Source organism: Gilbertella persicaria (assembly GCF_025201335.1).
Source record: "Gilbertella persicaria strain CBS 190.32 chromosome Unknown B0P05scaffold_79, whole genome shotgun sequence".
Taxonomy (NCBI): domain Eukaryota; kingdom Fungi; phylum Mucoromycota; class Mucoromycetes; order Mucorales; family Choanephoraceae; genus Gilbertella; species Gilbertella persicaria.
Genome location: NW_026252040.1, coordinates 31420 through 52597, shown reverse-complemented (window position 1 = coordinate 52597; position 21178 = coordinate 31420). Strand labels below are relative to the sequence as shown.

General features: G+C 36.8%; 16 protein-coding genes across 16 annotated transcripts; 12 read left to right on the top strand and 4 right to left on the bottom strand.

Annotated features, from left to right (window-relative positions):
• Positions 1 to 61: 61 nt before the first annotated feature.
• Positions 62 to 1747, bottom strand: B0P05DRAFT_565238 (PSP1 C-terminal conserved region-domain-containing protein). The gene is made up of 4 exons (XM_051580932.1): positions 1008 to 1747; positions 318 to 959; positions 168 to 269; positions 62 to 121 (listed from the first exon to the last, which is right to left on the bottom strand). The coding sequence occupies exons 1-4, from the start codon at positions 1484 to 1486 to the stop codon at positions 88 to 90; spliced, it is 1257 nt and encodes a 418-aa protein (XP_051429368.1). The 5' UTR covers positions 1487 to 1747; the 3' UTR covers positions 62 to 87.
• Positions 1748 to 1864: 117 nt separating this feature from the next.
• B0P05DRAFT_592485 (uncharacterized protein) lies at positions 1865 to 2607 on the top strand (the record flags this gene model as incomplete). The annotated part of the gene is made up of 4 exons (XM_051582996.1): positions 1865 to 1935; positions 1979 to 2102; positions 2145 to 2192; positions 2236 to 2607. The coding sequence occupies 4 exons, from the start codon at positions 1865 to 1867 to the stop codon at positions 2605 to 2607; spliced, it is 615 nt and encodes a 204-aa protein (XP_051429367.1).
• Positions 2604 to 3791, bottom strand: B0P05DRAFT_576181 (SMAD/FHA domain-containing protein; the record flags this gene model as incomplete). The annotated part of the gene is made up of 3 exons (XM_051581687.1): positions 2604 to 2660; positions 2701 to 2957; positions 3005 to 3791. The coding sequence occupies 3 exons, from the start codon at positions 3789 to 3791 to the stop codon at positions 2604 to 2606; spliced, it is 1101 nt and encodes a 366-aa protein (XP_051429366.1).
• An 815-nt stretch (positions 3792 to 4606) lies between these two features.
• Positions 4607 to 5329, top strand: B0P05DRAFT_448180 (uncharacterized protein; the record flags this gene model as incomplete). The annotated part of the gene is made up of 1 exon (XM_051573844.1): positions 4607 to 5329. A coding segment is annotated over one exon (723 nt), but the record flags the coding sequence as incomplete, so codon positions are not given.
• A 542-nt stretch (positions 5330 to 5871) lies between these two features.
• On the top strand, positions 5872 to 6911 carry B0P05DRAFT_565221 (uncharacterized protein). Its single transcript, XM_051580931.1, has 3 exons — positions 5872 to 5944; positions 5988 to 6059; positions 6113 to 6911. The coding sequence occupies exons 1-3, from the start codon at positions 5884 to 5886 to the stop codon at positions 6451 to 6453; spliced, it is 474 nt and encodes a 157-aa protein (XP_051429363.1). The 5' UTR covers positions 5872 to 5883; the 3' UTR covers positions 6454 to 6911.
• Positions 6591 to 6826, top strand: B0P05DRAFT_448947 (uncharacterized protein; the record flags this gene model as incomplete). The annotated part of the gene is made up of 2 exons (XM_051573860.1): positions 6591 to 6692; positions 6737 to 6826. Coding segments are annotated over 2 exons (192 nt in total), but the record flags the coding sequence as incomplete, so codon positions are not given.
• B0P05DRAFT_565216 (uncharacterized protein) lies at positions 6912 to 8473 on the bottom strand. Its single transcript, XM_051580930.1, has 5 exons — positions 8351 to 8473; positions 8073 to 8238; positions 7882 to 8017; positions 7604 to 7822; positions 6912 to 7553 (listed from the first exon to the last, which is right to left on the bottom strand). The coding sequence occupies exons 1-5, from the start codon at positions 8393 to 8395 to the stop codon at positions 6929 to 6931; spliced, it is 1191 nt and encodes a 396-aa protein (XP_051429362.1). The 5' UTR covers positions 8396 to 8473; the 3' UTR covers positions 6912 to 6928.
• A 316-nt stretch (positions 8474 to 8789) lies between these two features.
• On the top strand, positions 8790 to 9184 carry B0P05DRAFT_565215 (uncharacterized protein). The gene is made up of 2 exons (XM_051580929.1): positions 8790 to 8949; positions 8994 to 9184. The coding sequence occupies exons 1-2, from the start codon at positions 8807 to 8809 to the stop codon at positions 9163 to 9165; spliced, it is 315 nt and encodes a 104-aa protein (XP_051429361.1). The 5' UTR covers positions 8790 to 8806; the 3' UTR covers positions 9166 to 9184.
• Positions 9185 to 9611: 427 nt separating this feature from the next.
• Positions 9612 to 11000, bottom strand: B0P05DRAFT_565212 (uncharacterized protein). Its single transcript, XM_051580928.1, has 4 exons — positions 10519 to 11000; positions 10331 to 10402; positions 10228 to 10260; positions 9612 to 10176 (listed from the first exon to the last, which is right to left on the bottom strand). Exons 1-4 carry the CDS (start codon positions 10817 to 10819, stop codon positions 9677 to 9679), a joined length of 906 nt encoding a protein of 301 aa, XP_051429360.1. The 5' UTR covers positions 10820 to 11000; the 3' UTR covers positions 9612 to 9676.
• A 319-nt stretch (positions 11001 to 11319) lies between these two features.
• Positions 11320 to 12397, top strand: B0P05DRAFT_565210 (uncharacterized protein). The gene is made up of 6 exons (XM_051580927.1): positions 11320 to 11398; positions 11466 to 11499; positions 11594 to 11639; positions 11690 to 11808; positions 11856 to 12146; positions 12192 to 12397. The coding sequence occupies exons 1-6, from the start codon at positions 11361 to 11363 to the stop codon at positions 12306 to 12308; spliced, it is 645 nt and encodes a 214-aa protein (XP_051429359.1). The 5' UTR covers positions 11320 to 11360; the 3' UTR covers positions 12309 to 12397.
• Positions 12398 to 12468: 71 nt separating this feature from the next.
• Positions 12469 to 12975, top strand: B0P05DRAFT_565205 (uncharacterized protein). The gene has a single exon (XM_051580926.1). It carries the CDS (start codon positions 12581 to 12583, stop codon positions 12902 to 12904), a length of 324 nt encoding a protein of 107 aa, XP_051429358.1. The 5' UTR covers positions 12469 to 12580; the 3' UTR covers positions 12905 to 12975.
• Positions 12976 to 14377: 1402 nt separating this feature from the next.
• B0P05DRAFT_576175 (uncharacterized protein) lies at positions 14378 to 14764 on the top strand (the record flags this gene model as incomplete). Its single annotated transcript, XM_051581686.1, has 1 exon — positions 14378 to 14764. The coding sequence occupies one exon, from the start codon at positions 14378 to 14380 to the stop codon at positions 14762 to 14764; it is 387 nt and encodes a 128-aa protein (XP_051429357.1).
• An 84-nt stretch (positions 14765 to 14848) lies between these two features.
• B0P05DRAFT_576174 (uncharacterized protein) lies at positions 14849 to 15981 on the top strand (the record flags this gene model as incomplete). The annotated part of the gene is made up of 3 exons (XM_051581685.1): positions 14849 to 14857; positions 14914 to 15371; positions 15438 to 15981. The coding sequence occupies 3 exons, from the start codon at positions 14849 to 14851 to the stop codon at positions 15979 to 15981; spliced, it is 1011 nt and encodes a 336-aa protein (XP_051429356.1).
• A 65-nt stretch (positions 15982 to 16046) lies between these two features.
• Positions 16047 to 16562, top strand: B0P05DRAFT_565195 (uncharacterized protein; the record flags this gene model as incomplete). The annotated part of the gene is made up of 2 exons (XM_051580925.1): positions 16047 to 16126; positions 16188 to 16562. Coding segments are annotated over exons 1-2 (211 nt in total), but the record flags the coding sequence as incomplete, so codon positions are not given.
• A 100-nt stretch (positions 16563 to 16662) lies between these two features.
• On the top strand, positions 16663 to 18129 carry B0P05DRAFT_346062 (kinase-like domain-containing protein). The gene is made up of 4 exons (XM_051573599.1): positions 16663 to 16714; positions 16782 to 16813; positions 16889 to 16942; positions 17019 to 18129. The coding sequence occupies exon 4, from the start codon at positions 17142 to 17144 to the stop codon at positions 17997 to 17999; it is 858 nt and encodes a 285-aa protein (XP_051429354.1). The 5' UTR covers positions 16663 to 16714; positions 16782 to 16813; positions 16889 to 16942; positions 17019 to 17141; the 3' UTR covers positions 18000 to 18129.
• Positions 18130 to 18252: 123 nt separating this feature from the next.
• Positions 18253 to 21107, top strand: B0P05DRAFT_481301 (P-loop containing nucleoside triphosphate hydrolase protein; the record flags this gene model as incomplete). The annotated part of the gene is made up of 7 exons (XM_051575172.1): positions 18253 to 18603; positions 18667 to 18802; positions 18866 to 19047; positions 19101 to 19129; positions 19177 to 19534; positions 19630 to 19739; positions 19790 to 21107. The coding sequence occupies 7 exons, from the start codon at positions 18253 to 18255 to the stop codon at positions 21105 to 21107; spliced, it is 2484 nt and encodes an 827-aa protein (XP_051429353.1).
• Between the last annotated feature and the right edge of the window lie 71 nt (positions 21108 to 21178).

The following is a 21178-nucleotide window of genomic DNA, read 5'->3' as shown; positions in this document are numbered from 1 at the left end:
AAAGAAAGAAAAATTATATATATATATATATATTATCAAGGAAACATTATTTAATAACCAATGAAAAGAGAACGGAATTTAAATTATTTATTTCAAATGGACGATAGAGCTTACAGCACACCTATAAAATAAGTATTAGCAAGCATAAAATACTGTACTCTACTTGCATCCAAATACGGGTTTTATAAAGCTTAAATAGCTCACGTACTAATTCACGAAAATCTACTCTTTTCTCAGCCACAAAATAAAAGGTCAATTTGCGTCTGTCCCTAACATAGGCAATGATTAAGAATAAAGTCAGTCTAAACAAGACAAACCATTGGTATTCTGCATCTACAACTTGCATATTCAACTTTCTTTGTTTAATTTTGGATTGACAGACCATCAGTGCCTTAGACTCATCTTGACCCTTGGCCATCAATAGAGTGATTTCATCAGGTCTTGCCTTTCTAAAGATACGTTTGATATATATTTCAGTGGGTAAATATTTCTTGTTTTCTATAGGCTCTTCTTGATCTTCGGAGTGATTGTGATGTTTAAGCTGTGTATAGTATTGTTCCAACTGTTGTCTGCTGATATTTTCCATCGTTACTTTACCTAAATCACGGCCTCGGTCTGCTTCTACAATCACTAGATCAGTGTTACTGATGGTTTGTGTGGTTATGGTGGTATGACAATAATACACATCAGACCTTCCACCTTTGAATTCAACCACATAAAATATGGCGTCTTGCATGATATCAGCATCAAGACGAGTGCCTTTGCCTAAGTCATCTGTCTTGATCGTGTTTTCTATAAAGGATTTATTGGATTCGAGCCTTTCTCTGACTGCTAATTCAGACACAAGAAAATCTTGATGGTTTGTGTTTGCAGTAGAAATCGTTGGACCTGCAAGAGAATGCCTTCTTTGGTTTACAGATGAACTGGTAGAAGGTTGCCTAGGAGGATCCAGGACAGAACTAAAACAACACACAATCAATACATATACATAAAAAATTGAAACTCACTTTTCTAAACCAAGACTGTGAGTAGGTGCCAATGAAAATCGTCGCATTCTTTCAGTAAGATCATCGTTTATCACATGCATTTGATTTAACATGGATGGTGCAAGTGAAAGACGACGACCACTACCAACAACTCGACTATGCGTACTTGTTGTGGTCGGATGCACCCATTTTTGGTTATCGTCTTGTTGTTTGAATGAAGGATTCCAGATATTGCTCATGATAGCCGCCGTGGATTTAGATCGTGTTCTTTCTTTCATGTCTACTTCGTCTTCTTCTTCTTGCATGATGGTGTCTAGAACAACAGGATTGACAAACGCGTCCTGTGTACTGAATGAGTAAGACATGGATCGATGTTCACGGTAAAATGAACTGGGTTCTTCGCTTGGGTGAAGAGGAAACCATGGTAATCCTGCAGTAGCTGAGTTTCGTCGTATGGGCGCATAATTAGGATGTGGGGTTACCAAAGAATCTTGTGGCATGATTTCAGCTGGATGATGAAAACCAGTTGTCCAGTTGGTTGTGAATTGATTGTTTCTTTCTTGTTCATTCAAAAAGTCCTCATTAAACAGAGACTTTCTTGTTTTAGATTTCAATAGTTTTATAGCTCAGCATTGTCTGTACTTACACTTGATAAAGAGTTGGACATGATATTTAAAAAACAATAATAACAATAACAATAATAAAAAGAGAAAGAAAGAAAGAAAGAAAGAAAAAAAGGAGGGTCTCTTTTTTTTTTTTGGGTGTTAAGGAGTAACGAGAACAAAAAAAAAAAAAAAAGGCTGGTCTGGGCGTAACCAAAAAGATGTTTAGGTCGTACATGAACATACGCACACTTTTTTTTATATTTTATTTTATTCATGTCTGAATATTCTATCAATACAAAAGGAACTGCAGCTACTGTTTTATCAGAAGAAATAAGTCATAAAAGGTGATGATTGATAAATAATTTTGATGGCTTATACAGAGCATAGGTTTATTACTGTTTGGAATCGTAAAACACAGTTTGATGATGGTCGAGTAGTCGAGTGGGATGTGGTTGGACACAACACACCTTATCCTACGTTTGTTGTTGTCTTTACGTTTGATACAAAGACAGTAAGTTATATTTGATCATTTTCATGTCTATAACGCGTATAGAAAACAACCTCGATATTAAAAGAATATGCTCAAGGCACAAATGAAATGGTAAGTAGACCTCGTCTGATGTTGAGTGATAACAAGAGCAAAGAAATATACATGTGTAGCAGGATCCTTTGATAGAAGAAAGCATCAAAATATCTTACAAGCTGCTCAACATGAGCTCTCTGAAGAAGCTCAACTAAAGCAAGGCGAATGGATCAATTTATTGCCTCAAGATCACTCGCCTGATGGTATTAGTGAACTCAAATGGGGCAGAAACAGATTTATTCCTTACCTTTGCTTGAATCCTATCAAAGACGATACACCTATGGAACGTGATGCAGAAGAATACATTCAAGTAGTGCATCATGTACCTATTCCTGATCTCAAACAATTTATTACTCGAGCAGAAATGATGCTTCCTTCTGTGCAGACGTGTTGGATGGCTTTAGAATATTTAAGAGAGCATAATTTACTTTAGAGAATATGGGATGGTTTTGTTAGTTTGACGAGTTTAACTAGACGCTCATGATCCTATAGAATGTGAATAATAAAATATAGATCAAGATACTACCTTTTTCAATTGACTCAATTCTTTTTGAAGTAAAAACATGGATTTTTCATTCTGCAGAGGTTTCTTGGACAGATTCTTCATAAACATGTCTAAATCTTCTTCTTCTGCTTGTGCATTGGCCTTATTGTCTGCATCTCTTTGTTTTCTATCTGCTATTTCTTGTTCGAGTTGTTGTATTTTTTGTTCAGCTTCGTTTTGTTTTCTCACTAAATCATCATGTGTATCTGCTTTTTCTTCTTTCTTTTTCTTTTTGCGTGCTATAATAAGCCTTGTTAATAAGTTGTCATGATAGTTGGAACCTTACATGTCTTATCATAGAGTTCTTCATCACTATCATCATTGTACATGAGTTCTATATCTTCTCTGCGTCTTTTAGCATCTTCAAATGCTTGTTTCTGCGCTTCTACAGTCAATAGATCAGCATCACCAGAGGACTTGTTTAAATTAGCCTTGATATCTTCTATTGTGTTTTCACTTATATCATCTTGATCATCATCGTCTTCTTCTTGAGCATCTTCTGCAAATCCCCATGTGATACCTTGATCCACTTCTTCTTCTTCAGGCTGACCATTGGCTTGAGCAATTCGTTCTCGTAAAGCCTTTTTTCTTCTCTCTTCTGCCTCTGTTTCTGGATCATACGGTTTCTCTGAATCGAAAATACAGATACGGGTACTCTCACCAAACCGAATTTGATCCCCGGGTTTCAAGGGAACATGTTCTCGAGCAGGCACAGGCTTTTTATTGAGACGAGTACCATGAGCACTCTGCATATCATACAGATAGGCGTCTCCATCATGATCAAATTGAATGATGGCTTGGTATCGCGAGACAGAAGGATGTTCCATCTGAATATCGCAAAGAGGTAAGCGACCAATGGTCACATATTCCTTTTTGGGGCCTTGAATAGTTTCAATGCTTGCACCATTTTTGAGTACTTCAAGACGGTAAGGAAACGAAGGAGGTGCACTCCAAGAAGGTGTTTCGTATTGAAGTACAGGTGGCTGAGGACGTACTTGTTCTTCTTGTTCTTGTTCCGGCTTTCTTTTTGAAGCGGGTAAGGAAGGAACTGCAAAACCTTGTTTATCACTCATAAGGAAGAAAAGAAAAAAGAAATTTTCATAAATATCTACAGTATTTCTACTTTGGATTCAGACGATGTTAGTTTCTTTCTGGACGAATCAAAATTGATTTCCAGATGCTCTTCTTACCTATTTTGGACGAAATAAAAATGGAAATTAAACAGTATTCTGCTTTGTTAGGAACCTTTTAGGCGGATCATGGCTTAATCTCGGAGTTTCGTTCAAAGAGTCACATATAAATAAGACCATTTTTTCTCTTTCTCTTTCTCTCTCTTTTTTGTTTTTTTGTTTTATTTTATTTCATATGCAACATTTGCCAAATGAGTTGTTAGTCAAGATATTTGAATATACACTTGAAGACATTCAGCAATTACTTGTTCTTCAACAGACATGTAAAAGATTCTACAAGTAAGAAACTAGACAAGTCAAACATGAATATATTGAGTTTGCATCTTAGTATGATTAATCAGAACGATTATTTATGGTATTTTCTATTCAAGACAATACACCCAAGATGGTCTCTTCATATTGACTATGTATACAACAAACAACCTTTGATTGACTGGAAGCATTTTGTACTTGAACTTTATCGACATAAACAACATTATACCACTCACAACGTCACTTTGAATTCCATCATCAAGACACCTTATAAAATAGAAGAACCCTTTATGTCTGATATGCAGAGTGGCATGATTGCCTTGGGCAAATACAAAGACCATGAATACAAGATCAGTTTCTTTGATTATCCTTCTTATGCGTTCTTGTTTGAACACACTTTACATTTTACGTATGAATCTTTTATTTTGCCTTGGACTTGTCAAGTAGTAGGATTACAGACGATTCAGATCAACCATCGGTCGATTCAGTTATGTGCAGTGGCATTAGGGCAACCTGTTGTATTTGAAGATGAGGAAGAACAAGATATTCTCGACACAATGGATCCACGACTGAACATTTGGCGAACCCTTTTGATCTATCGCATTGATCATCACAGATTGACCTGTTTAGCTCATCTCAATATGGCTGATTATCCTGACTCCAGACTGGGATTTTTAGGCCGAGAAGTCTTTTTTTTCTCATCGACAGAACAAGCATGGACTCAACCCTGGTTAGAGATCATCTCACCAGACCATGCGTCTCGTGTTGACATGGCCTACATGTTGGCTTTCGGACCTAATTTACCGAGATATGGAGGACGTTGTTATATTGTTCAGTTGGATGTGGATGGACAAGAAACCACATTGGATCCTATCCAGACCGAACTTGTCTGGCATCCTCGTCTACAGCGATTTATACCCCACACGCAATCGACAACCAGTCCATCTTATCCAGCACAATTGATCACTACCGTTCGATTAGGCTCAGAAGTGAGCTGCATGTATCATTTTCGACATAGCCCACAACTACACCATTTGATCTGTACGGGCAATTACGATACAGACGAAGTGTCTATTTGGGACTGGCGGTTTGGGATCAAAGTAGGTTTGATTCCCGGTGGGGATAAAGAGAACATACAACCTTGGGGATTTGAAACCACATGGGCTATACCCACCACACACCCTACTGTCTTCCATGGTCCTCGTATGATTGTCGTAGGTGATTTTGAAGACAAGTTTGAAATCAAGACATGGGATATTTCTCATCTGTTAACAACCGTATGGGATCCTTTTGATACAACCCCTAAAGAAGACGAAGATGAAGATGAGGATATGCCATTTATGTATGCTTGGTGGCATCGTGGTACAAGCCAACTAAAATACACTGCAACCCATCCACATTCCCTCCCTTATACTATTCCCTATGAGGCACTTTTAAAAGTGCATGAATTAGATGCTCAAGTAAAATACACTGCTTATAGCATTCTTCAGACACTGTTGTATTTACTGAATGCAGAAGGGCATTTGGTAGTCATGGATATTGAATCTGGGAATACGTTGACTACCACACAAACCCCGGGAATGGGTGTGGATGTGAATGTATTAGGCAACAAAGAGATTATCATTACACAAAAACATGAATTACTACGGTGTTTACCATAAAAAGAATTTTCGTAAATGAAATAAAATAATTTTTTCTCTTTTTTTTTTTTTTTTTTTTTAACATGGATGATAGTATTACAATTCAAGAAGACTCTGGAAGATATTTACAAGAATATATTCAAAGTAAACACATATGGAATGATACATGTATTCATGCTTCTTTAAGGCCTAGAGAATCTTCCGAGTGAAATACAGTATCATTGGGCAGAAATACGCAACCGATACGATAAAGCAAGAGGTGTGTAAGTAGACTGTGCTTGCCTCATGTGTTTATTCCATCCAAACCCATAGTATCTGAAAAACGTATTCGGTCTGGTCAACACGATCTTGCCAAGATTCATAGACAATGGTTTAGTGATCATCAAGATCCTGCCGAGAAAAGAGACAAACTACTCAAGAATCAGCCTGTGATAATAAAGCGTATTCATGAAGACTATCACCAACTACACGATCTTGCTAATGAACGAGTGTCCTTGGCTGAAGAAGCACTTCGATTAGTGGATCGACACTTGACTCGATTACAAAAAGATCTAGACCAACATGACTTGGAACATCCTGAACTAGCTCCACCCCCATCCACAACGCGCACAGGATATGCAATATCACATCATAAACGATGTAAGTTACCATAAAACAATGCATGTATTGTACTCAATTGCCATTGATAGTCCATGAGATAGAACAAGACAACGAAGAAGACGAAGAAGAAGAGGAAGAGGATTCAATACTAGATGAAGAATCAGACCAAGAAGATCGTATAAAAAAAACACAAGAAGCAGCCATGAAGAACCAAAAAAGAAAAAAAGATGAACCATTGTACTGTTATTGTCAACAAGTATCGTATGGAGAAATGGTGGCATGCGATGGTGAAGTAAGTAACAGATATGTTCTACTTTAGCTTTTAAACATCACTAGAATTGTCCTTTTGAATGGTTTCATATGGAATGTGTTGGCTTAGATGAGCCACCCAAAGGTGCTTGGTTTTGTCAAGATTGTTCAGCAGAATTGCGTAAACGAAAACAAAGTCTACAGAACATGCCTAAGAAGATAAAAAAAAGACATGCTTAAATTATTCTAGTAATAAAGAACACATTTTATTTTATTTTTTTATTTAGTATCAGATTCAACAACAACAGAAGATTGGCCTTGTAAAGCACCACCAGCAATCAATTTGGCATTACCAACAACAGCCAAGATTTCATTCAAGTTTTCTTTCCAGGCACTCAAGGCTGTGCTCAACTTGTTCCATTGTTCCTTACCAAACACACGATAGATACTACGGTGAACAATCACAGTCTTGTTTAATTGATCCAATTTGGCTTCAACCAAGCCAGCACGGATCACATCAATCACCCACATTTCAACTTGGTCTACATCAATCTGAAGAGTGCTGGCAATCTCGGCATAAGATAGCTCGCGAGACAAGTTTTCAGATCCAAGAGAAGCCAAAGATAATAAACGCATCTTGTGCGTATTGCTTTCAGAATTACCCAATGTGTACTTCTTTTCAAATTCTTGATATGTGCTCAAAGTGCCGTTCAAAAAGATATCTAAAAGATCGTATTCTGGAGTGCCCTTGAGTTTTTGAATGGCAGTGTATTGCAAAAGATCTTCAAAAGCAAAGAAGTTTTCCATAGCAATGGCGCGGTTGACAATGTCTTTGGCAAGAGAGGCAGATTCGTTCTCTTGGACGATGTCCAACTTTTTTAATGAGAAATCAAGAGCTAATTTTCTGTTGCAAGATATGAGTATATGCAGTGATGTGTTTAAATGATTCCTTACTCTTGACCAGCAGCCAACAAGACTTTGCTTAAATAGTCGTACAAGTTGCATTGCGTTTGTTGATCAATACCCCATTGTTTGGCCCATGCATCGACATATTCTAATTGACCATAAAGAGATTCTAATTCATCAGCTTGTGTGGTAGCTTCGACTAATCCAACAAAGGCATGGTAACGAAGAGGTGAGTTACCGGGAAGAGCATTGTACAAGTTGAGTAAGCTATACAAAACATCAGTCTTTTTCTTTTTTTTTTCTTTCTTTTGGTTCGATAAGCTTACATCTTTTGCTTTAAGCTAGTTTTGTTGCTTTCGGTTTTAGTCAAGGTATCAATGAGAGATTGAACAGTAGAAGAAAGAATAGATTCGGGAGCACCCAAAGCAATGACAATAAGCAAGTTGAAAGCACCTTCAACCTCTGTTTATAATAAGTCAGTTTATATCTTGTTTTTTTTTCTTTCTTTTCGTCGTACCTCTATCGTTTTCGGTCAAAAAGATGGAAGCATCTTTAATAATTTCATCATAGACATCATCCTTCTTTTCAGACTTCAAGATAGATTCAATGTGCTTCACATAAGGTGCTTCATTTTCACCTTCTTCGTCTCTCAACTTGGAAATATAGATAGCCAAGTCAATAATCTATATAGAGATGTGTATAAGTGTCTTTTGTTGATAAAATAATAAAATCCATGGCTTTGTTGGTTGTAGAAAAAAAAGCGATGAATTTCATGTAACGCGTTGAATACTTTACTTGAGTTTCAACACCACTTTGAACAAAGATATTGTTAGTAGACATAGTGTGTAGTGCCAAGTTAAAAAAAAAAGGGAAAAAAAAAAGAAAAAAGTATCGGGCCAACAAAAAAAAAAAAATAAACGAATTTTTTTTCCTCTTACCATGGTGCTAAAGTGGCTTATCTGTCAAACTGCGGTCGTTGTTTTATTTTAAGCATATTTCAGTTTATGCTTTTTTGTTGTCATATGAAAAAAGAGAGAGAGAGAGAGAAAAAGAAAGAAAAGTAAAAGAGTCATGAAAACTAGAGTTTATGCCTGGTTTATGTCGTATGATCGACGACGGTTGTTTGTTACTGAATGTTGTACATATATTATTGCGTAAATCAAGAAAGAAAGGCACTTCTGACATTTAAAACATGACGCTCTTTTGATTTGGTTATTTCTCTTTCTTTCATTCTCTTTTTTTTTTTCTACAATGGATGATACACTTGAACAAGTTCGTGCCAAATGCGCACTTCAACTTGAGACATATCAAAAATGTGTAGAAAATTATCCTCATTCATGGGACAAAAGCTGTATGCAACAAAAACAAGCCTTGACAAAATGCTCTGAAGAAAAGTAAACAAATGAAAATACCAGCTGTCAAATTAACACATTTATAGTGTTGGTATTTTGAAATTCGTCAAGCAACATTGTTCCAGTCAAATCAACGCTTATGATCAATGTTTAGCTGCTAATGCTGAAAAGCCTGATGAATGCATTCAAGCATTAAGAGACTTGTATTTATGTACTGAAGCTGCTTCAGTGACATATCGCGAACAACAAAAGAAATAAATTTTTATTTTTTTTTATTATACATGGATATCCTTGACGCCTTTTTGTGAATAGGTCTCAAACTGTTTTCTGCCTTTTCTAAGCATATATTCAATAGTTGCAAAATCAGATTTTCGGATATTGTGTTCTTTAAATTCTCTTCTTATAAATGCATGAAATCTAGGTCGTGTTTCCTATAGAAAATATGAATTTCTATGGGTTTGTAAACTTGATCATACCACTGGTTTTTCTCGGGCAGCTCGAAAACATTGTCTATAGAAATGTATCACTTCATTCTGTAAACCAGATCTTCTTAATGGTGCTGGCATGATATGGATAGACAAAAAGAAATATAATAAAAAAAGAGAAAAAGAAGAGTATAACCCCCCGCAGTAAGTAGTAGAAGTTTATGCGGTGTTTTAATGACCCACTGTAATCATCATTACATATCTATATAGACAACAGACTCTAAAAAAAGGGGGGATTATTTTAATACATAAATATAGAATAAATATTGGTAAAAAGAAAAAGATTAATATTGATTATGATTCACAGGAATAATGCGTTCAGCACTTGGGCTATTATAATAAGCAGGGATTTCGGACATGCGAGCTCCACCTCCACCAGCATTAAATACACTGTAATCGGATCTTGGGCGGAAGGTTTCCATACCCTTTTCACGACGTTGTCTCTTCCAGCGAGAAACAAAAATGAAAGCAAGGAAACCAAGGATAAGGGCTCCGCCTACACCACCTACAACACCGCCAATAACAGCTTTCTTTTGGTCACTCAGACCACTATTGCTACTAGCATTATTGTTTGCAGTGTCTAGACTCATAGATGGTGTACTAGATACAATAGCGGATGTTGTGGTGGCAGTAGGCAAGAAAGAAGAAGAATAAGTAGCAGTCATGATAGCAGAAGAGGTGTCTATGATAGACGATATTGTGCTTATATCTTGGGTTGTAGTGGCTATGACATTGTCTGTGGTAGCAGTAGTGGTAGTAATAGGGGCTACAGTGCTAGTCATGACTAAAAATAGGAGTCAATATCATGATTGAATACCAATGTGATAAAGTTTACCCTCGCTTACACTCAAAGTTGGAACTGTGTTGTCTACATAAAAGAGTTAAAAACACTAAGGAGGATGTCTTTGATATAAAACAGTAGAAAGATCAATGCTTACCATCCACGGTAGTAGTCGTAGTGTCTGCAGTAGTCGTAGCAGTTATAGTATCATCGGAATTGTCAGTGGTACCTATATAAAAAGTGAATGAATACACTCTGGATTTAAATAGACGACAATTTCTGATTCAAGAAACTACACGTGTCCGATACAACTTGTATTACAGTGTATCTAGATGTCCTTCTTACCATCTTCTTCCGTAGTATCAGCATCTACAGTGCCTGAATCTGTCGAGCCATCGTCTTGTTCAGTACCATCAGCTTCTGAGCCGTCATCCTCAGTAGAATCTTCGGTCGAATCATCGCTGCCATCATCACTCGTATCTTCAGAATCATCAACGCTGTCATCAGAATCATCGCCGCTGTCATCAGAATTGTCAACGCTGTCATCAGAATTGTCATCGCTGCCACTGTCATCATTAGTATCTTCAGAATAATCTTCGTCGTCATCGTCAGCACGCTTGTTAATCCATACTGTTGTAGGAGCCATGTTAATAAAAAGGAATGAATAAGAGTTTTTAAGGAAAGGAAGGGAGGGGAGGGGGAGGGAAGTATGGTTACAGAATGAAATAAGAGAAAGAGAGAAAGAAAAGAAAATCTAGACGCCTTAAACTAATGATTCTGACAGAAGATTTTTTTAGCGGGAGATCAAAACAAGTTATTTTTATAAGGTAAGAAAAGAGTCTAAAGATGTGTACACATTCAGATTTGCTTAATATAGTGTTCAATGGAGTGTTTGGAGTGTTTGATTTATTCTTTTTGTTTATTATCAAAAAAAGATCGCCACTACTACTCTAGTTATTTAAACCGAGCAAAAGAATAAGAAGCCTCATTATTCCAGTGGCTATGGTTACACTTGAATATAAATAGGGCATGACTTCTAAAAAAAAATGGCCAGAGTAGTACACCATTATTTATATCCTCTATTGATCCCAAGATATAAAAGCCATTTTTTATTTTTTATTTTTTATTTTTTTCATTTCTTTCAAGCATATACCACTAATCTTTTTTTTTTTATTTTTATTTTCATCATGGGCCTCGGTAATTGTTGTTTTTGTATTCCTTTAAGGTATGTCTATTTAATCAAATAATGACATTTGACATCTCTCCTTTTTTTTATTTTTATTTTTATACAGAGTTGGCGTTACTACAATTGCTATTGTATCTTCTGTAAGTTTTTTTTTTTTTTTTTTTTTTTTTTTTTTTTTTTTTTTTTTTTTTTTTTTTTTTTTTTTGTTTTCGATAGTAAATAACAAGATTTTAGTTGTTTTATATAGCTATTCTTAGTTGGTTATTAGTGGATAGAAATGGTAACTGAGTATACAAATAAACAAGAGAATTAACCAATGATTGTCACCAGTTATTTACACATTACCTCAAGAAACATTATCAAGTGCCTCAGCCATTTTTTGGATACTAATAGCTATGATATCCCTATTTGCTGCATGTTCACTGTTTGGTGTTCTTGGTGGTCTTACAGTAAGTGGAATACAATTTACAACAACTCATTATTTTTGGATATATAGCAAAACAAAACCATGATCAACATTTTTCGATACCTTTATTGGACAGTAACCATTCTATTACTCATCTCATCTACAGCCATTTGGATTTTTATGATGGTGAAACAAAACAGCCTAGTGACGAGTTGTCAAGACTATTTGACACTGTCAACAGCATCATCCGATTCATATTACTCAGCTGTCACTTTACCTGATGGAATTGCAAGTACATTGCATAAGGAAGATTGTGTGACAGCTGTTCGACAATGGTTGATTATCAGTGGCATTATTGTTTTTTTAGGCAATTTTGTTCAGGCAAGTCTATGATATCTGTCTATGTAGCTTATGCGTCCTATTTAGGTATATTTTGCATCTACTATCAGTGCTTATGCTCGACGACTAAAAGCAGGAATGACATCACAACATCAACAACTTCGAGATTTGGACGACTTTCCCGAGAAAATGTCTGTTTATTAATCTAATAAACGTGTCAACTATAAAAGTAAACTATTGTTTATATAGGCATAAAACAAAAAGACAAAACAGGACACGTGAATCAAACTCGTGAGTGCCTCCTTTAAAGCCTTCAGCACTCTCCGAAAAAAAAAATATTTAAAAACATAAACATTGAGTAACCCTTTTTCTTTTCTTTATTCTTTCTTTCTTTCTTTTGATTGAGGTCTCTTTTTTTTTGAACTCAATAAAAAGGATAAAGTAGAGACCTCTTTCAATTGATATCAAATTTTCTAATGACCACGCATGATTTTAATGACCAATTACCACAATTCACTCCTCAAGAATACGAGGCTGAACATGACTATTTCAATGGTTACGATCAAGAAATGATAGAAGCTGTCAATGAAGCAGATTATTATGACTATCGGCAACAACAAGAAGAGGAAGAAGATGTTTATGTGATTGATCAAGGCCTTTTAAAACTAATTCTGGATGTTCAGTCATACATTGCAGAAGCACCTCAAGATTCACCACTTTATCCTCTTCAATATAAAATGTATACTTATCTTAAACAAAGAGTATCTGAATTGGGCATGGATATCTCTTCTTTACTGTAATCCTTCCTTTTTTTAAAAAAAAAAATAAAAATAAAATAAAATAAAGTATTGACACTTGTTGGGAAAAAAAATTGTATGAGAGTGTACAAATGACTAAAAATGGAACATCAATAACAAAGTCATGCTATGAAAAGCACAGGGCATCATTTACTAAATATGTAGCTAAAATAAGGATAGTTAATAACTGTTGATTGCATAAAAAATTCCTTAAAATTAAATTCATGATTTCATTGTCAATTTACTTTAAACTGTTGTGTATATAGTTTCAATGATTATGCATATATGCAGGGATCGTACAAGGAAACTGTTAAAACCCAGTATCCTTTCTTGAGCTCATCTTTCTCACGGACGAATCTGAGCTTTATTTATACGTTAAACAGGCCCAGATAAGATAATACTGCTTTTACACTTCAAATTCAGGCGATGTTAGTTTTTTTCTGGACGAATCAAAATTAATTTCCAGATGCTCTTCTTGCCTATTTTGGACGAAATAAAAATGGAAATTAGACAGAAAAAGAATTAGCTTTTTGGATGAATGAGAGTTTACATTTAGACGTTTATCTGTAAAGGGAAATCAATTGTTAGAAAAGCAATATCAAAATGGCTGGTTATTGTGGTGTTTTGGGACTTTTTAAATAAAAAGATTGAATATAGAAACTATAAAAAAATAAAGAGACATGTAGAAAGTACTTTGAGACCGTTTATAAATGTTTATAAAGGTAAAAGTTTGAGAGAGATTCTTTATATTCTAGGTTTATATATGATTTGGATTATGTCCTTAGATGTAACCTGAGATAGGACTTGATCAGCTGAAGGTTATATTAGATGGAACAAGAGTATTGACTTTTTCAATAAAATATACTTTGTGAACCATCTTTACAGTTATTTATCATTCAAGATGGGATCTGTTTACTGGTTCCTGGATTATATGACTCTATTCCGTAGGAGTGTAAATGTTGATTCAGCTATATCATTGTTTAGAATGAACTCAGTTTTATTGCTATCAAACTATGACTAGCTGGCATAATAATAATAATAATATATGACAAATGTTCTTGTTATGAGAAAAGATTTATTTGTGATAATATACTTTTTTTTATTTAAAGTTATTTATACCAGATCATCAACAATAGTTAGATCGACTTGTCTGTTATAATGTTTTTTTTAACGAGGTTCATCTTATTTAAAGAAAAATTAAGTTTTCCATCTGCTCCAAGAAACTGACCACGAAGGTATAATTATTAAGTGTTCAATTGATATGGACATATTGGTCACTAAACCTATCTAATAGTTAGTATCAGAAAAAGAAAGAGAAAGCAGCCTGAAATACTGAAAAAAAATAAAAAGAGCAGCAAAACGTCAAAGGAATCAAGCCTAAGTTAATCCAGGGGTAATATGCAAGAAGTGTGAACTTTCCGGCCACTCTTCTGCACGTTCACCTCTCTGCTCCTTTTACAGAGTAAGTCAAATACTATGCTTCAGAATCTTGGGCCAAATTGCACTGTTTACGCTCGTAAATTACCTTTTCAAAATTGTGTCAAGGAAGAATATCAAAACATATTGAAGCAGAAAATAACCTCGTGTTGTAGCGCTGTAAGAGAGATAGTGTTTAGAGCCAAACTTTTTGTGAACTGGTATCTTTCAAAAACCCCAAGTGAATCCGTATCTGATGGTATCTTTGGGCAACAGTTTTGGTATCCTGTCTGTCAACTGGTGAACAATAGAGAACCTAAAAACACCAAGCTTCTGCCACAAATTTTTTTACAAGAATGGGATAACTTCAAAGCTGGAAATCCTAATGCCACTTTTAATGAAGACTTGATTGGAGGAGCTAGCCAGTACATCGCTGAGGCCTGCTAGGAGCTAGCAACCACATACGAGAATGCAGTTGTAGAAAGACTTGAAAATATATTGAGAAGATTTTTGCAATATCAAATTCAAATTATGTTTGTTGTAAGAGCTAATAATCACATTCATTTACCCTAAATACTTAAATATTATGTATATAGTCCATGGCTCCGAAGGACCTCGATGATATTGCTATAAAATATGGATATCAGTATGTATGCCAAGGTGAAGCGGTGTGGTCTGAACAGAAATCATTTGAAGACCCTATGATCAAACGAAGAATCGATGAACTATGCCTGCCACTTAAAAACAAACTCGATGCTAGAGTTAGTATAAAATCATTAGCTGGTAACCCTGGCTTTTTTGTTCCTCTGTTGTTTCATATACTGGCTGTCTTTGAAAGGGAACATCAGTCCCATAAAGCGTTTGACGTTAGAAGACTTCCTTTACCAAGGTTGTTCAATGTATTCCCTTCACCATCATGCCATTGGCGATCAGTGACAATTTCGGTCAATGCATTAGCAGCATTTCTTCCTGGTGAACCACTCCCCAGAGGGTATAATGATCAGCTGCATTTATTTTACAAGGTATTTGATTTTAAACCGCTTAGAACCAAATCGTAAGTACATGGTTGTAAAAAAAAATGATTTTATATAATAGTCATTTAAAATATGTTTATTATTAGGATTAAATCTTTATTACCCACTGGAACAAATAAGAGGCTCTTTGGTAACCTGATCAGATCAGACGGTTTTTCTGTTGATTTTGTTTTTAACAAACGAACAATCACAGAAAAACGTTTAACCAAGCAAATCAATCAAGTTGATCTGATCCTGGATGGTTTTGAGCAGCATAAAGTTGGCAGCCACTATTTACCAATAGCCGTAGATCCAGGAAGAAAAAGGGTTTTCACTGTATTTGCTGGTTCAACTGGTAATATTAACAACTTCAGACAATGTTCCATCAAGGAATATTACCACTTGAAAGGCTCTACAAAATCCTCAGCAGAGCAAGAGAAGAAAAAGAAAGCATGCGGTAACAAGACGATTGAAACAAATATACCGACTAATAAGGCTGCCGATGAATCACTGTATATGGAGTATGCCATTTATATGCTCGAAAACATTGGTCGTATTTTCAGTTTTTACAATCAAGAAACTGCAAAAGAGACCTTTTTCTTATACCAGGGTCGTCAACGAGCACCGGAGCGAATAGTGAAAATTTTTTAGATGGTACCAAGAAATACAACAAGAAGTCAAGAGGAAACAAACGAAAAAGAGCAAAGAACAAAGGGAAGCGGAAGAAGAAGGGGAGCAAGTCCGGAAAGAAGGATAAAGGAAAGAGAAAAATGGTACGGAAAACAACAGAAACAAGGTAAAAAGTTACTTGGGCATGGCTACGATAATTTTTATACTCATAAGTTTATGGTACTTGGAGAAAGCAATTTCTTTCAGTACAAACAGGAGGTACCACTGATAGTATTTGGTAGTGGCATGTTTGGGAAGGACCATGTGAAGATGAAAACGGTCCGGACTGATGTCACTGGTCTTCTATACAGAACGTTGAAAAAAAGAGAGAGGACTGGTGACTTACTCGCTGTGGACATTGATGAATATTTGATGTCCCAAATATGTTTTAAATGTGAAAGTAGGACTTTGGGTGGTATTAGTGATGCCCACAGTAGTAGTGTTCTCGTTTGCAAGACGTGCAGAACATTATGGCAGCGTGACATCAACGCTAGTTTGAATATGATGAACATTGCCAAGTCAATTTGGAAAGGTGAAGGCCGTGCAGAACGATTCAAGAGAAATTAAAAAGAGAAGCAATGATCGCCGTAATAAACACGGTATTTCCTTCAGGAATTAAGATTGTTATAGATAAAGTCATCTAGCATACTATTGTACCTTCTCTAATAATTCTTCTCTTTCTGTCTAATTTCCATTTTTATTTCGTCCAAAATAGGTAAGAAAAACATCTGGAAATTAATTTGATTCGTCCAGAAAAAAACTAACATCGCCTTAATTCAAAGTAGACATACTGTAACCGTTAGAAAAAAAAATTGTATCTATATAACTCTCTTTTCTTTTTTGTTTCTTATCTTTTCTCTCTCTTTTTTTTTCTTATTTGACACTAAAGACATTTGTTGTCTTTTATTCTATACTTTGCTATAAAGAAAAAAAGAAAATAGTGGTTCGTGTTACAATATTTGCAAGCAAAACCCAATCGACTAATTTAAGGTTCTATCCCTTTTTTTTCGGATTGGCAGGTCTTTTTTTTTATAGATAAAAAGAACAAAATAGGCTTATACAGAGTAGATTCATGTACAGTCCAAGACTTTTCTACCACTGTTGTTTCAAGGTTAAAAGTGTGTGAGAGTACAGGAGACTTAATGATGGTCATGAAGATAAGCAATGATGGTAATCTGGAAGACCATATGCAGCAATTACCTTTAGGAGACTTGGATCTTAAGACAATCACAGGCACCATTTTACGTTTAGCAGCCAACTTGATCGATTTACACAAAGCTGAATTGTGTCACCGCAATGTTCATCCACGCAACATCATGTGTACTGACAGTGATTATTTTTTGGTCGACTATCGATTCTCCACCTCATCCAAAGAGTCATCGTCAGTGACTGCGCTAACAAAGGCTGTCTGTGATCGACTGCCTTACATTGCTCCTGAGGTCAAAAGAGGAATATACACAGAGAAGTCAGACATATATAGTTTGGGAGTGATTATTTGGCAATTAGTCAGTAAAGTCATATTTGCTTCTCCTGAGATGTTGCTTGATGACGCTCATAAACATCGTTTCTCACACAACGTGTACCGTATTGAGCCTGTACCAGGATTGCCTGATTGTTATCAACACCTTTATGTATCATGTTTAGAGCCCGACCCAGACAATAGACACACAGCAGTACAAATATTTCAAGTACTACAACCTATTCATGATAGTCTACAAAACACAGTGCCTTTGAAAAGAGAATTGACGGAATATATTATGGCTCGACGAGCAGAAATAGCAGATCATACAAGAATATATTTAAAAGTAAAAGGAGGGAAACCTTCTAACTCCACAACAAGGTTGTACACCCTGACTAACTTGCCAATAATAGAACACTTTATTATACTTCCCTTTACTCATACTTCATTTGACGCGTCAAGATATCGCGTCAATCCTGGACCTTCATCAACCAATGATCTTTTTACAGATTTAGAACCTACATCGCATTTGTTAGTGTAATAATGTGATACGCGTCTATTTGTGATATGTATTTATTTTTTTTTTTGACACAATAAGCCACTTTGAGAGCGTCTCTTTCATAACATACACGTTTAAGATAGAAGCAATAAAAACCCATCCCTTTTTGAAAGGGCGCCATAAATATGCTGTACGTCACCTAAGCTTTTTTTTATTGTAAAAAAAGACTTTTGTTTATTTTTTTTCTTTCTTTCTCTCTTTGTCTTTATCTTACGCTAAGGAATATACAAGAAAAATGTCTTGGGATCCTTCAAGCGCCGACTTCTCTACTGACTTCTCCTCTGGAAACGTCCATGATGACTTTGGTGGTCAAGAGCGTTCTGAACGTTCTGAACGTCCTCCTCGTCCCGAACCTACTGAAGAACAACTTCAGCGCAGAAACTATAACTGGGCTTCTAACCGTGCTCGTTATGAATACAATGAAAACGCTGTTGACGACCAAGGTATGGCCCCACGCGACCCTCAACTTGAAAATGAACTCTTTGAGATCAATTCTGCTGAACAACAAACAACCATTGACTTTTCCAAGTATGAAAAGATTCCTGTTCGCGTCGAACGTGGTACTGCTCCTAACCCTATCCAAAGCGTAAGTTGTATTTTTTTTTTTTTTGGCTGCAAAATTGGTAGGATGATTAACATATTTTCTAAGTTTGCTGAAGCCGACCTTCATCCTGTGATGAAGGAAAATGTCAGCCTTGCTCGTTATACTCGTCCTACTCCTGTTCAGATGTATTCCGTTCCTATTGTCACTGCTGGTCATGATTTGATGGCTTGTGCTCAAACTGGTAAGGAAAAAAAATTATTGATGAAATTAAGGGAGAAATCAATTAATCAGTTATTCCTTTTAGGTTCTGGTAAGACTGCTGCCTTCTTGATCCCTACTTTGTCTGCTCTTTTCTCTAAGGCCAAAGAACTTCAAAAGCCTCGTCCTGCTCCATATGAAACCAGATCTTACAGAGCTGAGCCCCTTGTTCTTATTCTTGCTCCTACTCGTGAACTTTGTTCTCAAATTTTCGATGAATGTAGAAGAGTGAGTGCATACAAAAAAAAACGTGTTTCTCATACTTGTGTTATCCTTCCTAGTTTACCTACAGAAGCTGTCTTAGACCTTGGTAAGTTAAACATTTAGATGTATGTATGTATTAATCAAGTAATTAAGTGCTGTCTATGGTGGTGCTGATTCTATTGGTCAAATTCGTCAACTTGAAAGAGGTTGTGATGTCTTGGCTGCTGCTCCTGGTCGTCTTATGGACTTTATTCAACGTGGTAAGATTGGTCTTAACAGAGTTAAATACCTTGTTTTGGATGAAGCCGATCGTATGTTGGACATGGGTTTTGAAGCTGTTATCCGTCAACTTATCTTGAAGAGCGGTATGCCCTCTGAAAGACAAACCCTCTTGTTCTCTGCTACTTTCCCCAGAGCCATCCGTGCTCTTGCCCGTGATTTCTTACGTCCTGACTATCTTTTCTTGAAGGTTGGTCGTGTTGGTGGTACTTCCAGAGATATAAAGCAAAATGTAAGTAGATACAAGATCAAAAAAAAAAAGAAAAAGAAAGGGAGAGAGAGAGAGAGAGAGAGAAAACAAAACAATAAGATGTAACCTTGTGTTAGGTTATGCTCGTTGAAGAAGATGAAAAGCGTGAAGCTTTGCGTGTCTTGTTGAACTCTCAACCTCCTAGCCGTACTCTTATTTTCGTTGAAACCAAGAGAAGTGCTGACAGGTAAATATATTATACAAGAAAAAAAAAGGGATAATATTAACCTGTATTAGTTTGGATCACTTCCTTTACGAACGTGGTTTCCCCTCTACCTCCATTCACGGTGACCGTACTCAAATGGAAAGAGAAGATGCTCTTCTTGCTTTCAAGAGAGGTAAATGTCCTATCTTGGTTGCCACTGCTGTCGCTGCTCGTGGTATCGATATTCGTAACGTGATGCACGTCATCAACTATGATATGCCTCAAGATATGGATGAATACATTCACAGAATTGGTCGTACTGCCCGTGTCGGTAAGACTGGTTTAGCCACCTCTTTTTACAATGACAGAAGTAGTCTCATTGCTCCTGAATTGACCAAATTATTGAAGGAATGTGCTCAAGAAATCCCTGACTTCTTGAAGGAATACGAGCCTCAAGAAATTACCTGGGATGCTGATCTTGAAGATACCAACGTTGAAATTCCTAGCTATGCTGGTCGAGAATACGTCCCTATGGAAAGAAACGCTCCTGGCGCTCCTCAAGGCTATAACAATGCTGAAGCTACTGGTGCTGCTGATGGTGCTTGGGATTCAGGTAACGCTGATGGCGGTAACAGCAATGCCCGTCCTGGTGACTGGGACTGTCCTGACTGTGGTATTTCCAACTTTGCCTCTCGCCAAGCTTGTTTCAAGTGCAGTGCTGCTCGTCCTGAAGGCGCTGGTGGCGGATTCGGTGGTGGACGTGGTCCTCGCCCTAAGCGTGAAGGTGATTGGGACTGTCCTTCTTGTGGCATTTCCAACTTTGCTTCTCGTACTAAATGCTTCAAGTGCTATGCTCCTAAGGAAGGTGGTTCTGGCGGTGGCTTCGGTGATGATAGCTATGGTGGTGGTTACGACAATGCTCCTGTTGACACCTCTAACTTTGGTTCTACCGGTGGCGATTGGAACTCTGATTCTGCTGGCTGGGGCGCTTCTAATTCTGCCGCTGCTCCTGCTGAACAATCCTCTGCTGGATGGGGCGCTTCTGAACCCGCTGCTCCTGCTGAACAATCCTCTGCTGGATGGGGCGCTTCTGAACCCGCTGCTCCTGCTCAATCTTCTGGCGGATGGGGCGCTTCTGAACCCGCTGCTCCTGCTCAATCTTCTGGCGGATGGGGTGAACCCAAGCCTGCTTCTCCCGCTCCTCCTCCTCAACAACAACAACAACAACAACAACAACAACAACAACAACAACAACAACAACAACCTGCTCAAAACAACAACAGTGGTGGATGGGGAGCTTCCTCTTCTCCCGCTCCTGCTGTCACTCCTGGTGGATGGGGCGATGCACCTGCTGTCGCTCCCGGTGGATGGGGTGATGCTCCCAACAACACCTCTGGTGCTGGCTGGTAATGACTTGTAGATTCACTTTTTTTCTTTTAAAAAACAAAAAAACCTACTTTATTCTTAAAAAAGAATAACAA

Excerpts from the sequence above, each read along its gene's own strand:
- B0P05DRAFT_565238 (XM_051580932.1), bottom strand. The coding sequence starts at position 1,486 with ATGCCACAAGATTCTTTGGTAACCCCACATCCTAATTATGCGCCCATA. Across the intron at positions 960-1,007 it reads CACAGTCTTGGTTTAGAAAA|TTCTGTCCTGGATCCTCCTA; the intron begins GTGAGTTTCAAT and ends GTGTTGTTTTAG. Across the intron at positions 122-167 it reads TATAAAACCCGTATTTGGAT|GTGTGCTGTAAGCTCTATCG; the intron begins GCAAGTAGAGTA and ends CTTATTTTATAG.
- B0P05DRAFT_565205 (XM_051580926.1), top strand. The coding sequence starts at position 12,581 with ATGACCACGCATGATTTTAATGACCAATTACCACAATTCACTCCTCAA.
- B0P05DRAFT_565210 (XM_051580927.1), top strand. The coding sequence starts at position 11,361 with ATGGGCCTCGGTAATTGTTGTTTTTGTATTCCTTTAAG. Across the intron at positions 11,399-11,465 it reads TGTTTTTGTATTCCTTTAAG|AGTTGGCGTTACTACAATTG; the intron begins GTATGTCTATTT and ends ATTTTTATACAG. Across the intron at positions 12,147-12,191 it reads TTTTAGGCAATTTTGTTCAG|GTATATTTTGCATCTACTAT; the intron begins GCAAGTCTATGA and ends CGTCCTATTTAG.
- B0P05DRAFT_565221 (XM_051580931.1), top strand. The coding sequence starts at position 5,884 with ATGGATGATAGTATTACAATTCAAGAAGACTCTGGAAGATATTTACAA. Across the intron at positions 5,945-5,987 it reads TTTACAAGAATATATTCAAA|GCCTAGAGAATCTTCCGAGT; the intron begins GTAAACACATAT and ends TGCTTCTTTAAG. Across the intron at positions 6,060-6,112 it reads CCGATACGATAAAGCAAGAG|TATCTGAAAAACGTATTCGG; the intron begins GTGTGTAAGTAG and ends CCAAACCCATAG.
- B0P05DRAFT_565215 (XM_051580929.1), top strand. The coding sequence starts at position 8,807 with ATGGATGATACACTTGAACAAGTTCGTGCCAAATGCGCACTTCAACTT. Across the intron at positions 8,950-8,993 it reads ACAAAATGCTCTGAAGAAAA|TGTTGGTATTTTGAAATTCG; the intron begins GTAAACAAATGA and ends ACACATTTATAG.
- B0P05DRAFT_565212 (XM_051580928.1), bottom strand. The coding sequence starts at position 10,819 with ATGGCTCCTACAACAGTATGGATTAACAAGCGTGCTGACGATGACGAC. Across the intron at positions 10,403-10,518 it reads TGATACTACGGAAGAAGATG|GTACCACTGACAATTCCGAT; the intron begins GTAAGAAGGACA and ends CTTTTTATATAG. Across the intron at positions 10,261-10,330 it reads TACGACTACTACCGTGGATG|ACAACACAGTTCCAACTTTG; the intron begins GTAAGCATTGAT and ends TCTTTTATGTAG.
- B0P05DRAFT_346062 (XM_051573599.1), top strand. The coding sequence starts at position 17,142 with ATGATGGTCATGAAGATAAGCAATGATGGTAATCTGGAAGACCATATG.
- B0P05DRAFT_565216 (XM_051580930.1), bottom strand. The coding sequence starts at position 8,395 with ATGTCTACTAACAATATCTTTGTTCAAAGTGGTGTTGAAACTCAA. Across the intron at positions 8,239-8,350 it reads AAAGTGGTGTTGAAACTCAA|ATTATTGACTTGGCTATCTA; the intron begins GTAAAGTATTCA and ends ATCTCTATATAG. Across the intron at positions 7,554-7,603 it reads TTGTTGGCTGCTGGTCAAGA|AAAATTAGCTCTTGATTTCT; the intron begins GTAAGGAATCAT and ends ATCTTGCAACAG.